At 37.0% G+C, this 13587-nt stretch overlaps 1 protein-coding gene across 1 annotated transcript in view; it reads right to left on the reverse strand.

Annotated features, from left to right (window-relative positions):
• Positions 1 to 3344: 3344 nt before the first annotated feature.
• The window catches only part of MS4A14 (membrane spanning 4-domains A14), a 16366-nt gene continuing 6123 nt past the window's right edge, over positions 3345 to 13587 (reverse strand). Inside the window, 4 exon segments of the mRNA XM_017498853.2 lie at positions 3345 to 4079; positions 4081 to 5517; positions 9968 to 10066; positions 12621 to 12770. Coding sequence (XP_017354342.1) covers positions 3942 to 4079; positions 4081 to 5517; positions 9968 to 10066; positions 12621 to 12770 — 1824 coding nt within the window. The 3' untranslated portion in view covers positions 3345 to 3941.

Here is a 13587-nt window from a genome sequence, read left to right on the forward strand (position 1 = left end):
TCATTGCTTGAGCAAATTGACACATCCTCTGGTACCTAGTATAATGTTACTGATCTGACAAATTCTTTTCCTGGATAGCTATTAGTAAAGACCACCAGGAATAGCTTGCTTTTACATGACAAGGCCAACAACATATATTCACTGTCATACCTCAGGGGTATATCAGCTTTCCAGCTTGATGTCATAATTTAGTTAACGGGGATCTTAATTGCCCTTTCCTTCCACAAGATATCACACTGGTCCATTACACTGATGACATTGTGCTGATTGGACCTAGCAAATAAGACATAGTAACTACTCTAGATTTATTCATAAGATATTTACATGCCAGAGTGTGAGAAATAAATCTGACAAAAGCTCAGGGTCTTGTAACTCAGTGAAATTTATAGGGATCAAGTGGTGTGGGGAATATCGAGAATCTCTGCCAGCATGAGGATAAGCTGTCACAGCTGGCTTCCACAACCAAAAAGAGGAACAGAATCTAATGAGTTTCTTTGGGTTTGGGAGGCAACATATTCCTCACTTGGGTGTGTTACTCTGGCCAATTTGCCAAGTGACTTAACAAAGCTGCTACTTTTGAGTAGGACCAGAAGAAAAGGCTTCACAATAGGCTTAAGCTTCTGTGTAAGCTGTCTTCTGCTTGGACTATACCATCCAACAGATCCAATGGTGCTTGAAGTGTCAATGGCATTTAGGGATGCTATGTAGAGCCTCTGGTAAGGTTGGCTTCTATAGATTTATTGCTGAATTTTGGAGAAAAGCCCTTCCATCCTCTTCAGGTAATTGAATGGGATTACTGTGCTGGATGGGGTGATTGTTTCTGATGACTATGGGGAAATTAGACCACTACTTCACAATGGAGATAAGGAAGAGTATGTTTGGAATATAGGAGATCTCTTCATGCATCTCTTAGCATTACCATGACCTGTGACTGAGGTCAATTAAGAAAACTACAACTCAATCCAGGCAGGACCACTAATTGTCCAGGCTTTTCAGGAATGAAGGTTTGTATCACTGTACCAGATAAAGAACCATGGCTAGCTAAGGTGCTTGCTGAAGGGACAAGGACTACAGAATGGGCAGTAGAAGGAGGTAGTTATAAATACCAGCTATGACCACATAACCATTTATAGAAACTACACACACACACACACACACACACACACACACACACACACACACACACACGTCTGTTCTCTCTTTCTCTAATCCTGTAACATAAGGCATGTTCATATTATACTATTAAGTATTGTTAACTTTATATCATAGAATTTATGAGACATCATAGAATTTAAATCATAAAAGTTACCAGACAGTAAGGAGAAGAGTAAACATCACTCACAGACTTTACCCCTTCTTCTGAGAAGTGGTTGGTACATTTCCAGTTGTATGCATGACAGTTGTAACATATTATGAAGAATTATAACTTTTAGTCTTTATTTGAAGATTAAGTAGGGCTTAAGGAGATGCATATGAGTGTCAGGTTGACAAGGGGTGGACCTTTGATGATTAATTGTATGCATCATTCTTGATTGAACCATAGGTGCCCAGATTTTTGGTTAAAGTGCATTCTGAATGTGTCTATGGGATGTGCCTGGATGAGGTTAATTAACATTTATGTTGGTAGGCTGAGTAAAGCAGATTTCCCTCCCCAGTATGGGTAGGCCAAGGGCCTAAACAGAACAAAAGCCTGAGAAAGAGAAAATTCGCTTTCTCTGCCTGACTGTCTTTGAGCTGGGACATTGGTCTTCTCCTGTCTTCAGACTAAGACTTGAAGTGGAATTTAAACTCTTGATTCTGAGGTCTTCAGACTCAGACTGGAACTATACCATCAGCTCTCCTGGGTCTCCAGCTTGCAGATCTTGGGACTTCTCAGCCCTATAATCATGTGAGCCAATTCCTTATCTGTCTATCTATCTGTCTGTCTGTCTGTCTGTCTATCTATATCTGTCTATCTGTCTGTCTATCTAATCTTCTTGGTTCTGTTTCTCTGGAGAACCCTGACTAATACACTGCACTAGGAGGAACCAACTATGCTCCTTACTCTTGCTCCAACCTGTGCCTCTTCCTCTGTTTTGTTGATGGTAATGATGTCTCAGCCACCTAATCTTTTAAGCTAGAATAGATGGTTCATTCTTCATTTTCCTTAATTCTACACCTCTAGTTCCTGTTCCATCTGGACAATTTTACTCTTGAATTATCTTTTTAGTCTTTACTCTTCTATATATCCCTATATCAGACACTTAGTACCTCTTTCTTCACTATTTCAAGAGTTTCCTAATTAACTCCCTGCCTCCAACTTTCTTCCTCCGGTTCATCCTCCGCACTGCAGCTAGATAGTTCCTGCTTTAAAAGTCAAAGGTGTTTCTAATAAATTAGGACATTGCTTTTTTAAATTGTGTGGATTTTTCCACATGTGTACTATTTATGGGAACCTACAATCTTTCCGGATTGTGGGTTATCTTTAATGAGAAAAGGAATTTTGCACAGAAATTTAAGGTTATTAATAGTTCATTGTAATTATAAAAAATGAATGAAGTCAGAGAGAGATCCTAGAAATATCGACTATAGAATTTTTGAAACAGAAAGAGCAAAACACAGTAGTTAAGGGGGGTGATACAAATTGGAAAAAAAAAAGGGATAGTTAACCTTTCCAAATGTATCAAACAGATAAAGGGAAATAGGATTGAAAAAAATGATTAGGTTTGGAAGATTGAGGGTAACTGATAGCTTTTGATAACACAATTTCCTTTGACTACAGAGCATGAAATTATGTATTATAAGGGTTGAGAAATTAGAATTAGTAAATGCAGGCATAGAGAAGGGAGCTACGGTTTCACTCAATACACTACAGTCTGTCATATTTTCTGTTATAACATCTGCATCTCTGTTCTTCCCTAATTTCTACTTCCCTATCTCTAGATATCTCTTAGTCCCTCCCACTCCATCCATCACATTCTGTATTCATTGCCACATTCTATCTCATTAATAATTGAGCAAACTCAGTCCATATACCCTCAACATAGATATGAAGAGGGAGAGTAAATGAGAGGATTGGAAACAGCAAGACAGGGAAATGGAAGCAATTTTTGTTCCTTGCTGACTCTTTTGGTTCATGAACCTTTAAAGAGCATTCATAGACTTCCCTGTGGTTGATTTTCTGGACTCCTATAATAGAAAAAGGGGGAGACAAAAAATACAGCATCATAGCAAAGTAGGTCCATTAAATATCAAGTTATAAAATAAAATCGTAATTATAAATTAAAGCACTAACTTTGATGACAAGGAGTTTATATGTGAATTATTTCTTCACATACATAAGCTGATACAGTGTTATTATTTGGTTTGTTGTCATTTTATTTTAAGTAAGGACAAATTCCTTGAGTGCTCTGCATGCCCTTCATTTCTTGGTAAGATAATTAGGTAGCAACCACAGTTGAGAACACAGGTTGGAGGAGAGGACATTGTTTTTCCTAATTTAATTCCATTATTGGGGGCAGCGTGGCACTTGGGGGTAGATTCTGCATGTTATTCAGAGTCTTCAGATTGCTGTTGATCTTTTGGATCACATGAAGTAGAAGTTAAATTCACATCTTCTTTATATGAATTTGAGGAAGCTGAAGTATTTGGTTGCACATCTTGTTCCGAATCTAGATGGGACAAATAGGCTAAACATGTGTCTTGTACTGAGCTTTGGCCCGAAGAAGAATGGAAATCTGGCTTCACGTCTTCTGACTGTAGGTCCCCTGAAGTTTGCCCTATACATTTTATGTCCCCTGGTTTGATGTCTCTAGTATACATATCTCCTTTCTGTGTAACTCTGGATCGAAGGTCGTGTTGGTCTTTATCTTGACCATCTTCCCATTCTAGGTTAAGTTGGGCTGTGGTGTGCTGGGTTTGGACTTCTTGGTATAGAGCTTTCTGCTTTAGGGCTTCTTTCTCTAACAGATCTTGTGTTTGCCAGGGCTGCATTGCAAATTGCCATTCTCGTGCTTTGTAATATTTGTCTCTCCAGCCTTGAGTTCTCCAGTCATTGGATTGACAGTCTTGGGTTGTCCAGTCTGTAGATTGCTTTTGTGGATATTGCCAGAATTGGTATTGCTGTATTTGGGATTCTGAATCTTGGCATAACTGCTTTGGCATTTTCTCCACTTGAGCTTGCTGTCCTTCAGGTTGAACACTTTGGTACCATCCTTTTGGGGATTTCTTCTCTTGGGCCTGCTGGTCTTCAGCTTGCTGATCCTTGGTTTGCTTCTTTGAGTGTTGCTCCTTATCAGTCTGCTGGTCTTTAACTTGCTCATCTTTAGATTGTCCTTCTGGGTATTGTTCCCCTTTGGCTTGCCGATCTTCAGCTTGCTGATCTGGGAGTTGCTCTGTGGTTTGATTAAGCTGAGCTTGCTTATCTATGGAGTGCCTCTTTGGGGATAGCCAGTCTTTGATTTGCTGATCTAAGGATTTCCGCTTTGGAGATTGCCAGCCTTTGCTTTGCTGATCCAAGGAATGCCTCTTTGGGGATTGCTGGCCTTTGGTTTGCATGTATAAGGAATATCTCCTTATGTATTGCAAGCCTTTGGTTTGCTGGTTTAAGGAATGCCGTCTTGAGGATTTTCTTCTATGGAGTTCCTCCTCAGCTTTCCATTCTTTGGTTTCTTCCATAACTTCTGATCTAATATCTTGATATGACATTTGTAAATTTTGCTGATTTTGAGGGTGAATGTTTTCTGGTCGAAGATCTGGGGGTTGCTGAAGTAGGTGTTGTATTTTAGGGACCTGCACAATATGGGATGTTGAGGCTTCAGGTAATATGGCTTGTTCTGATACGGCTTGGGATAACATGTCTTGGGAAGGTATGTCTTGGGGTGACACGTTGTGGGATAGTGTGTCTTGAGATAGTATAGATAGGGATTGCATGTCTTTTGATGCCATGTCATGAAGCAGCATATCTTGGGATAGTATGCCTTGAGGGGACAGGTCATTAGCTGTCAGATTATAAGACTGTTTGACATCGGATGATGTAGACTTGGCTGGTGTAGATTGTTCTGAAAGGCCTTGTACTGGTAGAGCTTGGGATGGTAAGTCCTCAGGTGACAGATCTTGGAGTTTTAGTACAGAATGGGATGTCACTTGGAGTGACACAGCTTGGTTCTCCATCAACTGGGTTTCCATTTGGGAGGGTTGTATCATAGCAGATTGTAGATCTTCATCTGTCATTTGTTTAAATGTAGAGTCTGGCTGAATGGGCATTTCTTCCTCTGAAAATTTAGGAGCTGAAAGGATACTTTGCTTTTGTTCATCTGTCACAGATCTCCTATCTTTATTATCTGGTTGGGAGACTAAAGGACTTCTAGAGAGTCTTAACTTGAAGAAAGCATAGCCTCCAAAGAAAACAGGCTGTGCATTTGTTGTTGAATCATCACTGGAAAACTCTTCTTGAAGCACAAATTGTAATTGAGCATTTTCTTCTGGGGCAGGTTGTTCACTATTTTGAGTAACATCCAAAGGCAAGAAAAACAGAACCTATAAAACCAATGGTGAGGGTAATTAATATGACAGAATCATTGCTGATGACTTTTTTTGTTTTCCAAGTTACTTTTCATCTCTGACTTAAGACAGTATATAGGAAATAACACCTAAATGAGAAGGCAGAAAACAATTACCAGACCTGCCTTTACCATCAACTCATTGGTATTATTTTAGAAGTCATCATCTTGTAGTTTTTCAAATGTTGAACAGAGGAATTTGATTAAGATTGCCTCAATAATTCCTCCCACACTTAATATTACAAAGCTTCTGAGATATTTTATATCATCTAGTCAATATTAATATATTCATGCTTAATCTATAATGGTTTATTGATCACCTAGATGAACAACATCCTGGGGATCAAAGACAATTAGATGTAGGTTTTTCCCTTAAGGTCCCTTAAAGTGTATATGATGTACATATAATTCCCTTGCAATTATATGTACATCAGCATATAAACAGATAATAGTAATACAATTTAGCAAATGCCATTACATAAATAAATACTTAGTATCTTAACAGCTCAATAGGAATTGCTCAGGCAGAGAAGGTAAGATGAAATAAGACAGGAGTCGGAATCCAGGCAGAAGAAACAGTGAAAATAGCGGGTACAAAGACACAAGATTGTAATATATTGTGGTGTGATGGCAGTTGGTAAGCAGTTAAATATTACTGATATTAGATGGTACCATATTAGATGGTACGCTAGGCTAGGAAATTTGGACTTTCATTTACAAACAAGAGAAATCTATTGGAGTTTTTTAAACAGCTAAGTGACAGCATCTGATACAATCTTCAATGCTTCCTATTAATTGTCATGTTGATATTATAATTTTTAGGAAGCTGTTATTACAGCACAACCTGCTGCTTTTTATTCTGACTCCATGAATTACATCTTTCTGAGGTTATTCATGGAGTCAAAAGAGTCTATTTGATGAGGTGGATAAGAACTCAGTGATTAAGTGAATTAATTATGCTTGCCTAGTTGGTTGGTAACAAGTCTAGATTGAGAATCTACATATTCTCTTACATAAGACACTGTCATTTCCCACTCTCCTAGTTTTTCACACCTATTTTTCATCCCTATTGAAGGACTATTTGTGTGAATATAAATTGTACTCTGGGAGAGATTTTTATATTTCTACTAATCCTCACACTTTTGTTTCATACAAATTTTATTTTATTCCTTTATTTAAAAAGAGGTTTGAAAGAATGAATTACAGTTTCTCTGTTTATTCAAGCTCTTAAGTGCTATGATTTTAAATTTCATCATCATTAATGAGAACTCAGTGATTACTAAATGCTAGACAAGTTTCCAAAGTCATCAAGGAATTGCTATAACATCCCTACGAAGTTATTATCCTTCTTTTGCAATTGAGGACACTGAGGTTCAGAGATTTTAAATAACCAGACCAGTATCATAGAGCTGTTTACCTGCGAAGGATTTAAACGCTGCAGTTGAATCGAAGATCCTGTGCTTTCCTATCTGATCTATGCTTCCTGTATTAATAACTTCACTTTCTCCTTAACTTGAAGGTGGCTATGACTAACGACCATATGAAATAATACTTTTAAGCACAGAAACTGGCACAGAGAACTTTCCCTGTAAATGTAGAATTCATTTTCTCTTTCCTTTTCTCGAGATCAAGATACATATTTTATTATTTTTGAATCCTCTGTTGTACTTTGCACATTACTATGCTATTAGCAGATTAAAGATCTGTATTCACTGAATTCAATTGAACAGTTACTTAGTGTGAGTAACTTATTTTAATATTGTTTCTAAAGGGCCTCAAACAGGGTTTGTACTCCCCTCTAGTTGTATAATATACAGATAATACAATAAAGATAAAAGCATGAGATGAAAATGACAAAAGCCAATACCCATTTATGATTTAAAAAATATTCATCCAGTAATGGAGGAAATGAGGGACAAAAATACTATCATGTATATGGAAAAAATAGCAAAAAAATGCAGAAGTAAATTCCTCCTTATCAATATTTATGTTAAGTATAAAGGGATTAATTTATCCAGTCAAAACACAGACATTAGCTGAATGAATTAAGAAAAAGTGAACATGATCCAACAACATCCTATGTAGAAAAGACTTACTTTAGATTCAAAGGCACAAACAGGTTGAAAGTGAAATGATGGGAAAAAGTTATTTTATGCAAATGCAACAAAAAGAGACCTGAGAGTCAATACTAATATCAGGTAAAAAAGACTTTAAAAAGTTATGAGGGACAAAGAAGGACTTTACCAATAAAAGTTTCAATAGAGCATGAATATATAAAAATTATAAACATTTACACACTTAAAAACAGACCCTCAAAATATATGAAGCTAACTTGACAGAACTGAAGGGAGAAATAGGCAGTTTTACAATAATAACTAGAGACTTCAATAACACGTTTTTAACAATGGGTAGAACAACCAGACAGATGATAAGCAAGAAAACAGATAATCTGAACAACAGTATAAACCAAGTAGACTTAATAGACATAAATGGAGCACTCCAACTAACAATGTCAGAATACACATTATTCTTGAGTGTACCTGGGACATTCTCTAGGATAGACTAGTCAGGCCACACACAAAAAAATGTCTCAATAGATTTAAAAGATAGACATTATGCAAAGCATTTTCTCTGATCACAACAGGGTAAAGTTAGAAATCAATAACAAGTAAAATAGAAAAAAAATCATAAATATATGGACATTAAATAGTACACTTTTAAACAACCAGTGGGTCAAAGAAGCAATCACAAAAAATTAGAAAACGCTTTGATATGAAGGCAAGTAAAAACAAAATATAGCAAAGCTTAGGAGATGCAGTGAAATCAGTGCTAAGAGGGAAATTTGTAGCTGTAAATGTCTATGTTAAGAAATAAGATCTCAAATCAATAAGCTAAATTTATACCACAAAGACCTAGGAAAGGAAGAGCAAACTACATCCAAAGCTAGGGAAAGAAAGAAAGAAGATAATAAAGGTTAGGGCAGAAATAACCAAAATAGACAATAGAAAAAGAATAGATGGCTACATAACATTCCATGGTGTATATGTGCCACATTTTCCCTATCCAGTCTGTTGTCGATGGGCACTTGGGTTGGTTCCAGGTCTTTGCTATTGTAAACAGTGCTGCAATGAACATTCGTGTGCACGTGTCCTTATAGTAGAACGATTTGTAATCCTTTGGATATATACCCAGTAATGGGATTGCTGGGTCAAATGGAATTTCTATTTCTAGGTCCTTGAGGAATCGCCACACTGTCTTCCACAATGGTTGAACTAATTTACACTCCCACCAATGAGAACACATGGACACAGGGAGGGGAGCACTACACACTGGGGTCAGTTGGGGGGAAATAGGGGAGGGACGGTGGGGGGTGGGGAGCTGGGGAGAGATAGCAAGGGGAGAAATGCCAGATGCAGGTGATGGGGAGGAAGGCAGCAAATCACACTGCCACGTGTGTACCTATGCAACAATGTTGCATGTTCTTCACATGTACCCCAAAACCTAAAATGCAATAAAATAAATAAATGGGGGAAAAAAAAAGAAAAAATAGAGAAAATCAATGAACCCAAATGTTGATTCTTTGAGTATGAAATTTTGGAAAGTCAAAACCAATCTTGGTGATGAGAACATTGACTGAAAATGGGTTCCAGTGAACCTTTAGGGGTGATAGGAATGCACTATACCTTGATTGTGACGGTAGTTAAACATAGGTACATTTTGTTGTTTACAAATCATACTTCTATAAAGTTCATGTAAAAAAAAGAGAGAGAAATGAAAACTCCATGAATCACAAGGCTTGTACTAGTATTTTGGGACTTAGCAAGCAGTCTCTGGAGACATACTACGGGGGTCAGAATCCTTATGTTATATGATACTGGAGAGGTTATTTAGCCTCTTTGTGCCTTACTTCCTTCATATGTAAAATAAAGATGTTATAATAGTTAATTGTTAAGATTAAGCTGGCGCTCAGTGATTATAACAGTGAGTGACATAGTCAGAATTCAGTAAATACAAACTGTAACAATTATTATAAATATATGTAGTATCAGTATTAATGGTTTGTTTTCCCCCTACTTCTTTTCTGGTGGTAGAACTGTGTCACACATCTTATGATCCAAGAACACACACCCCATGTCACAGTAATTTGGGCCCCTATTAAGTCTGATATTACGTATTTTTGGCAGGGATATAAGGAGCTATGTCTGAACAGAGATGACTGAGTATATAGCAGATAGGACAAGAAAGGAAAGCATAGTTGTTTCGAATGCTGGGGTGAGCGTCAGCCTTAAGATTGTCCCTTTCTGACCTTCCTAAAGTTAGATGTTTTAGTTCAGCATCTGAGCATGCTGCTCTTCCTACTAATAAACCCAACATCATTGTGTGCAGTATCCCAAAGGAATCTGTTCGCTTAATAACATGGAACACACCTCATCTGACTGCGTCCAGCACTTGCTTCTAAAGGATGCAATAGTCACAGAGATGCTGAGCTCTGCTATGCTGATGATCAGTAAGATTGACAAAATTCCCTGCAAATAATGAGAAGAAATAAATGACATTTGAAATGAGAGCTGTTATTTTAAACATATAAGCTGAGAACACTTTAGACTCTATCACCAAGTATGGGAAAACCATATTTTAGATGATTCTGTAGCCATCAGACATTGCACAATTTTCATGTTATATCTCTCTGATAAGGCAGAGATAACAAACTCCAAAGTCCCTGGGAGCTGTGCAACCATCTTGAACTAAACAGGGAGAAAATTGAGAGTAAAAGTATTTGTAGGAGGCATCCATTACTCGGTTCCAGCCAATTGTTGTCATGTGGGAACATGGGTACCATGATGCCTATTTTGTTTGTTTTTCCCTAAATAAACTGGATATACATACTTTTTGAGTTGAAATTTTCTTGTTATGTGTTCACCTGTGTGAGCCAAATAAAACATATACGCAGGCTAAATGTAGCCCAGAGATTGCCCTTTTGCTCATTTTGCTTTAAGGTAATGTTTGGATTGAGAAGCAACATATGATGCCTCAAAAGCTTAAAATATGAAGACAGAAAGATCTGGGTTAAAGTGGGTTCAAGGTCACACTTAACCTTGAACAAATAACTGTGTGTTTGTGAATCTTGGTTTCCCTGCAATACACCCAGGATCTTATATATTCAATATTTGTTGGTAAAACTAAAATGTATGCAGACCCTACTCTATGCAATTTACTGACATTTTCCATTGAGCAAGGTATACCTGGTCTTGGATTTTGTGGAACTTACATCACTGTAAGGGAGGCAGACAATAACAAGTAATTAGATAATTATCTACTTAACTAAGTTATGATAAATGCTGTGAAGAAGGACTGGGAGCTCTGTGCTACTATAATGGGGGATCTATGCAGATATGAGAGTAGAGCCGTAGTCAGGGAGAACTTTCTTAAAGAAGTGGTACTTCAGTTGAGATTTAAGTATGAGGCTGAGTTAATTGTATAACTGGCCTGGGGGACCATTCAAAGTAGGAAGATGCTAATCCTATGATCATCTTGGGGCAGTGGCTGCTTGACACATTAAGGGATTCTAGAAAGTGGCTGGAGTGTGGAGTAAGCAGGATAAAGTCCTGGAATAACGTTGGAAAGCTGGGTAGGATAGGTATTACAGAGTTTGGTAAGGCCCTTTAGATTTGGGTCTTAATCATCACATGTTTTACAGAAAGCCATTAAGTAATTGCTCTGATTTACATTTTTAAGTAATTACTCTGGTCACAGTAGAGACAATAGATTGGTCTTCAGGACAGGGGTCAGCCCAAGAGATGTCTAAAGCCCACTATTCTGGCTCCTTTAGCTTATGATGTTTGAGTTACAACAAGAAATTGTTAAGCTGAGAACTAGGAAGAGAGAGTTCATGGTTCTGTAGTCACATAACCAATCTTGCCAAACCTATCCATGGAGGACAGGAAATAGCAGAATTTCATATATCTGGAGATTTAACCCTTTCAGTATATACTATTTCTTCCTGATATATACCAACATAATGAACAACAGTATGCTCCTGTCCATTCGGAAATGAGCAAGAATTATAAGGTTGTATCATGTTTTGGGCCAAGTTAGGAGTGGGTTTATTGCTGATGTTGTTTTCTGGCTTTCTTTAGTAATCTATCATGAGTCCAATTTTGGAATTTATCTCAGAAAACATGAGAGGATCCCTAGAATCATTTCGCCGAGTGATTGTGAAGATTAAATAAAACCTTGTATTCAGGAACTAACTTCTCATTTCTTTTATCGAGGAAGAGCATTTTCTGTGATTCTGCTTTATTTCCCTTCTAACAGGTTCAAATATTCTTAAAATTATAGAACTCAAGCATTCAAGATATAGCTGGTAGGAATAAAATAAAACCCAACGACTTGATTAGGGAACTAGAGGGAAAGGCCTATTGGAGTCACTGACATGGTTAAAAATAATGTCATTGATTACTTGTTAGATAAATACTTTAAATTGTACCAACAATTGCATTTCCCAGTAAAAAGATCTCTCATCTACTTTAATGAATAAAATGGTTGCAATTATGTGAAATAACATATGTCTTAAACTTCTTAAAATCCTTACTTTATTCAATGGCTTCTAAATACCTTCTCCTACTGTATTTTGATATTATTTTTATTGAAAAAACTTTTAGATCATTTTGTTCATTACTGCTGAAAAGGTAAAATTTAATTCAATCCATGTCAATAATAATTGTATTAGCTAAACCTATTGACTATTTAACTGTGCAGGGTACTGTTTTAATTTAAGCAAGCTTCACAACAACCCATGGGGTAAGCGTTCTTATTATGTTCATTTTCCACATGAGGAAAACCGAAGCTTAGAGAGAATACAATATTAGGCCAAGGTGACAAGCGTATGTGACAGGATTCAAGTCCAGAAAATATGGCTCCTTAATGATTGCAACAATAATTCCACAATACCCTTCCCTATCGTCAGTTCAGATGCTGACACAATTTCAGTTAATAAAATAAAAATCAATGAATCATTGTATCACCAACACAGTTCAGATAAGATTTTACAGATTCATCATGAAAAGTAAGATCACTTACAATGAAAAGAGTTCTACCTAAAACACATGTTTCTTCAAGGGAAGGTGTCTGGCAGTACTTGTCTTCATGTCTGTAGCTGAGTATGGTGAAAGTAATCCCAGTTATCGCAACCAAGGAACTGATAACATTCATGGCCATGACACCTTGACCCTGAAAGGTAGTTAAAAAATAAATAAATAAATAAAATCTAAACCAAAGCCAAAATACCTTGAAAGAAATTCTTAGTGCTTTTATCTTTCCAGATACTGCTCAGGGAAGAGTTGTTCCATCAGATCAGTATGACTGTAAGGCTTAATGCACTAAATTCTGACTCATTAAAGTCAGAAGACACACCAAGTTTTAGAATGGGCCAAGGATAATTTATGGCTAATGCTAGAGAAAATGTTCATTTTATCCCAGTGCACCTTCTTTCATAATCTGGAAGCAGTACAGTGTGTTAGCAAATATCTTGGCTTGCAAATGAAATCTCATTTCAAGTCCAGGTTTCACTAGGACCCTATGCAAGCAACCTAATTTTTCAGAATCTCAATTTCTGCCTTTAAAAATGTGAATGTGTCACCTAACTTTTAGGGTAGTATCCATTCATTCATTTATTTCATAAATATTTAATGCACACCAAATACGTATGATTACTGCATTAGGGCCTAGAGACACGAAAATGAACAAGAGAGGTGACATCCTGCAATAATGTGGTTTACAGTACTTCCCTGGGAGAATTCAAGCAATAACCAACAAAATCATTCATGTATTTAAAGATGTTAACCTGTTTGAACTGGAGTTTAAAGGTATTCTAAATGGGTTCTTTCTTGAACTCAGTGTTTAAATAAAAAAATTTCAGACTGACCCACCTAATTGCATTTATTCATTTCTATTTTTTGTGGGGGTATGGGTGGGTGGGGTATGTATATCCAAGTTCCTTTAATGAAAGGGGGTCATTCGATTTGTTCCTTCATACCCACTCCCAGGA

This window comes from Cebus imitator, unplaced genomic scaffold (genome assembly GCF_001604975.1).
Source record: "Cebus imitator isolate Cc_AM_T3 unplaced genomic scaffold, Cebus_imitator-1.0 Scaffold253, whole genome shotgun sequence".
Lineage (NCBI taxonomy): Eukaryota > Metazoa > Chordata > Mammalia > Primates > Cebidae > Cebus > Cebus imitator.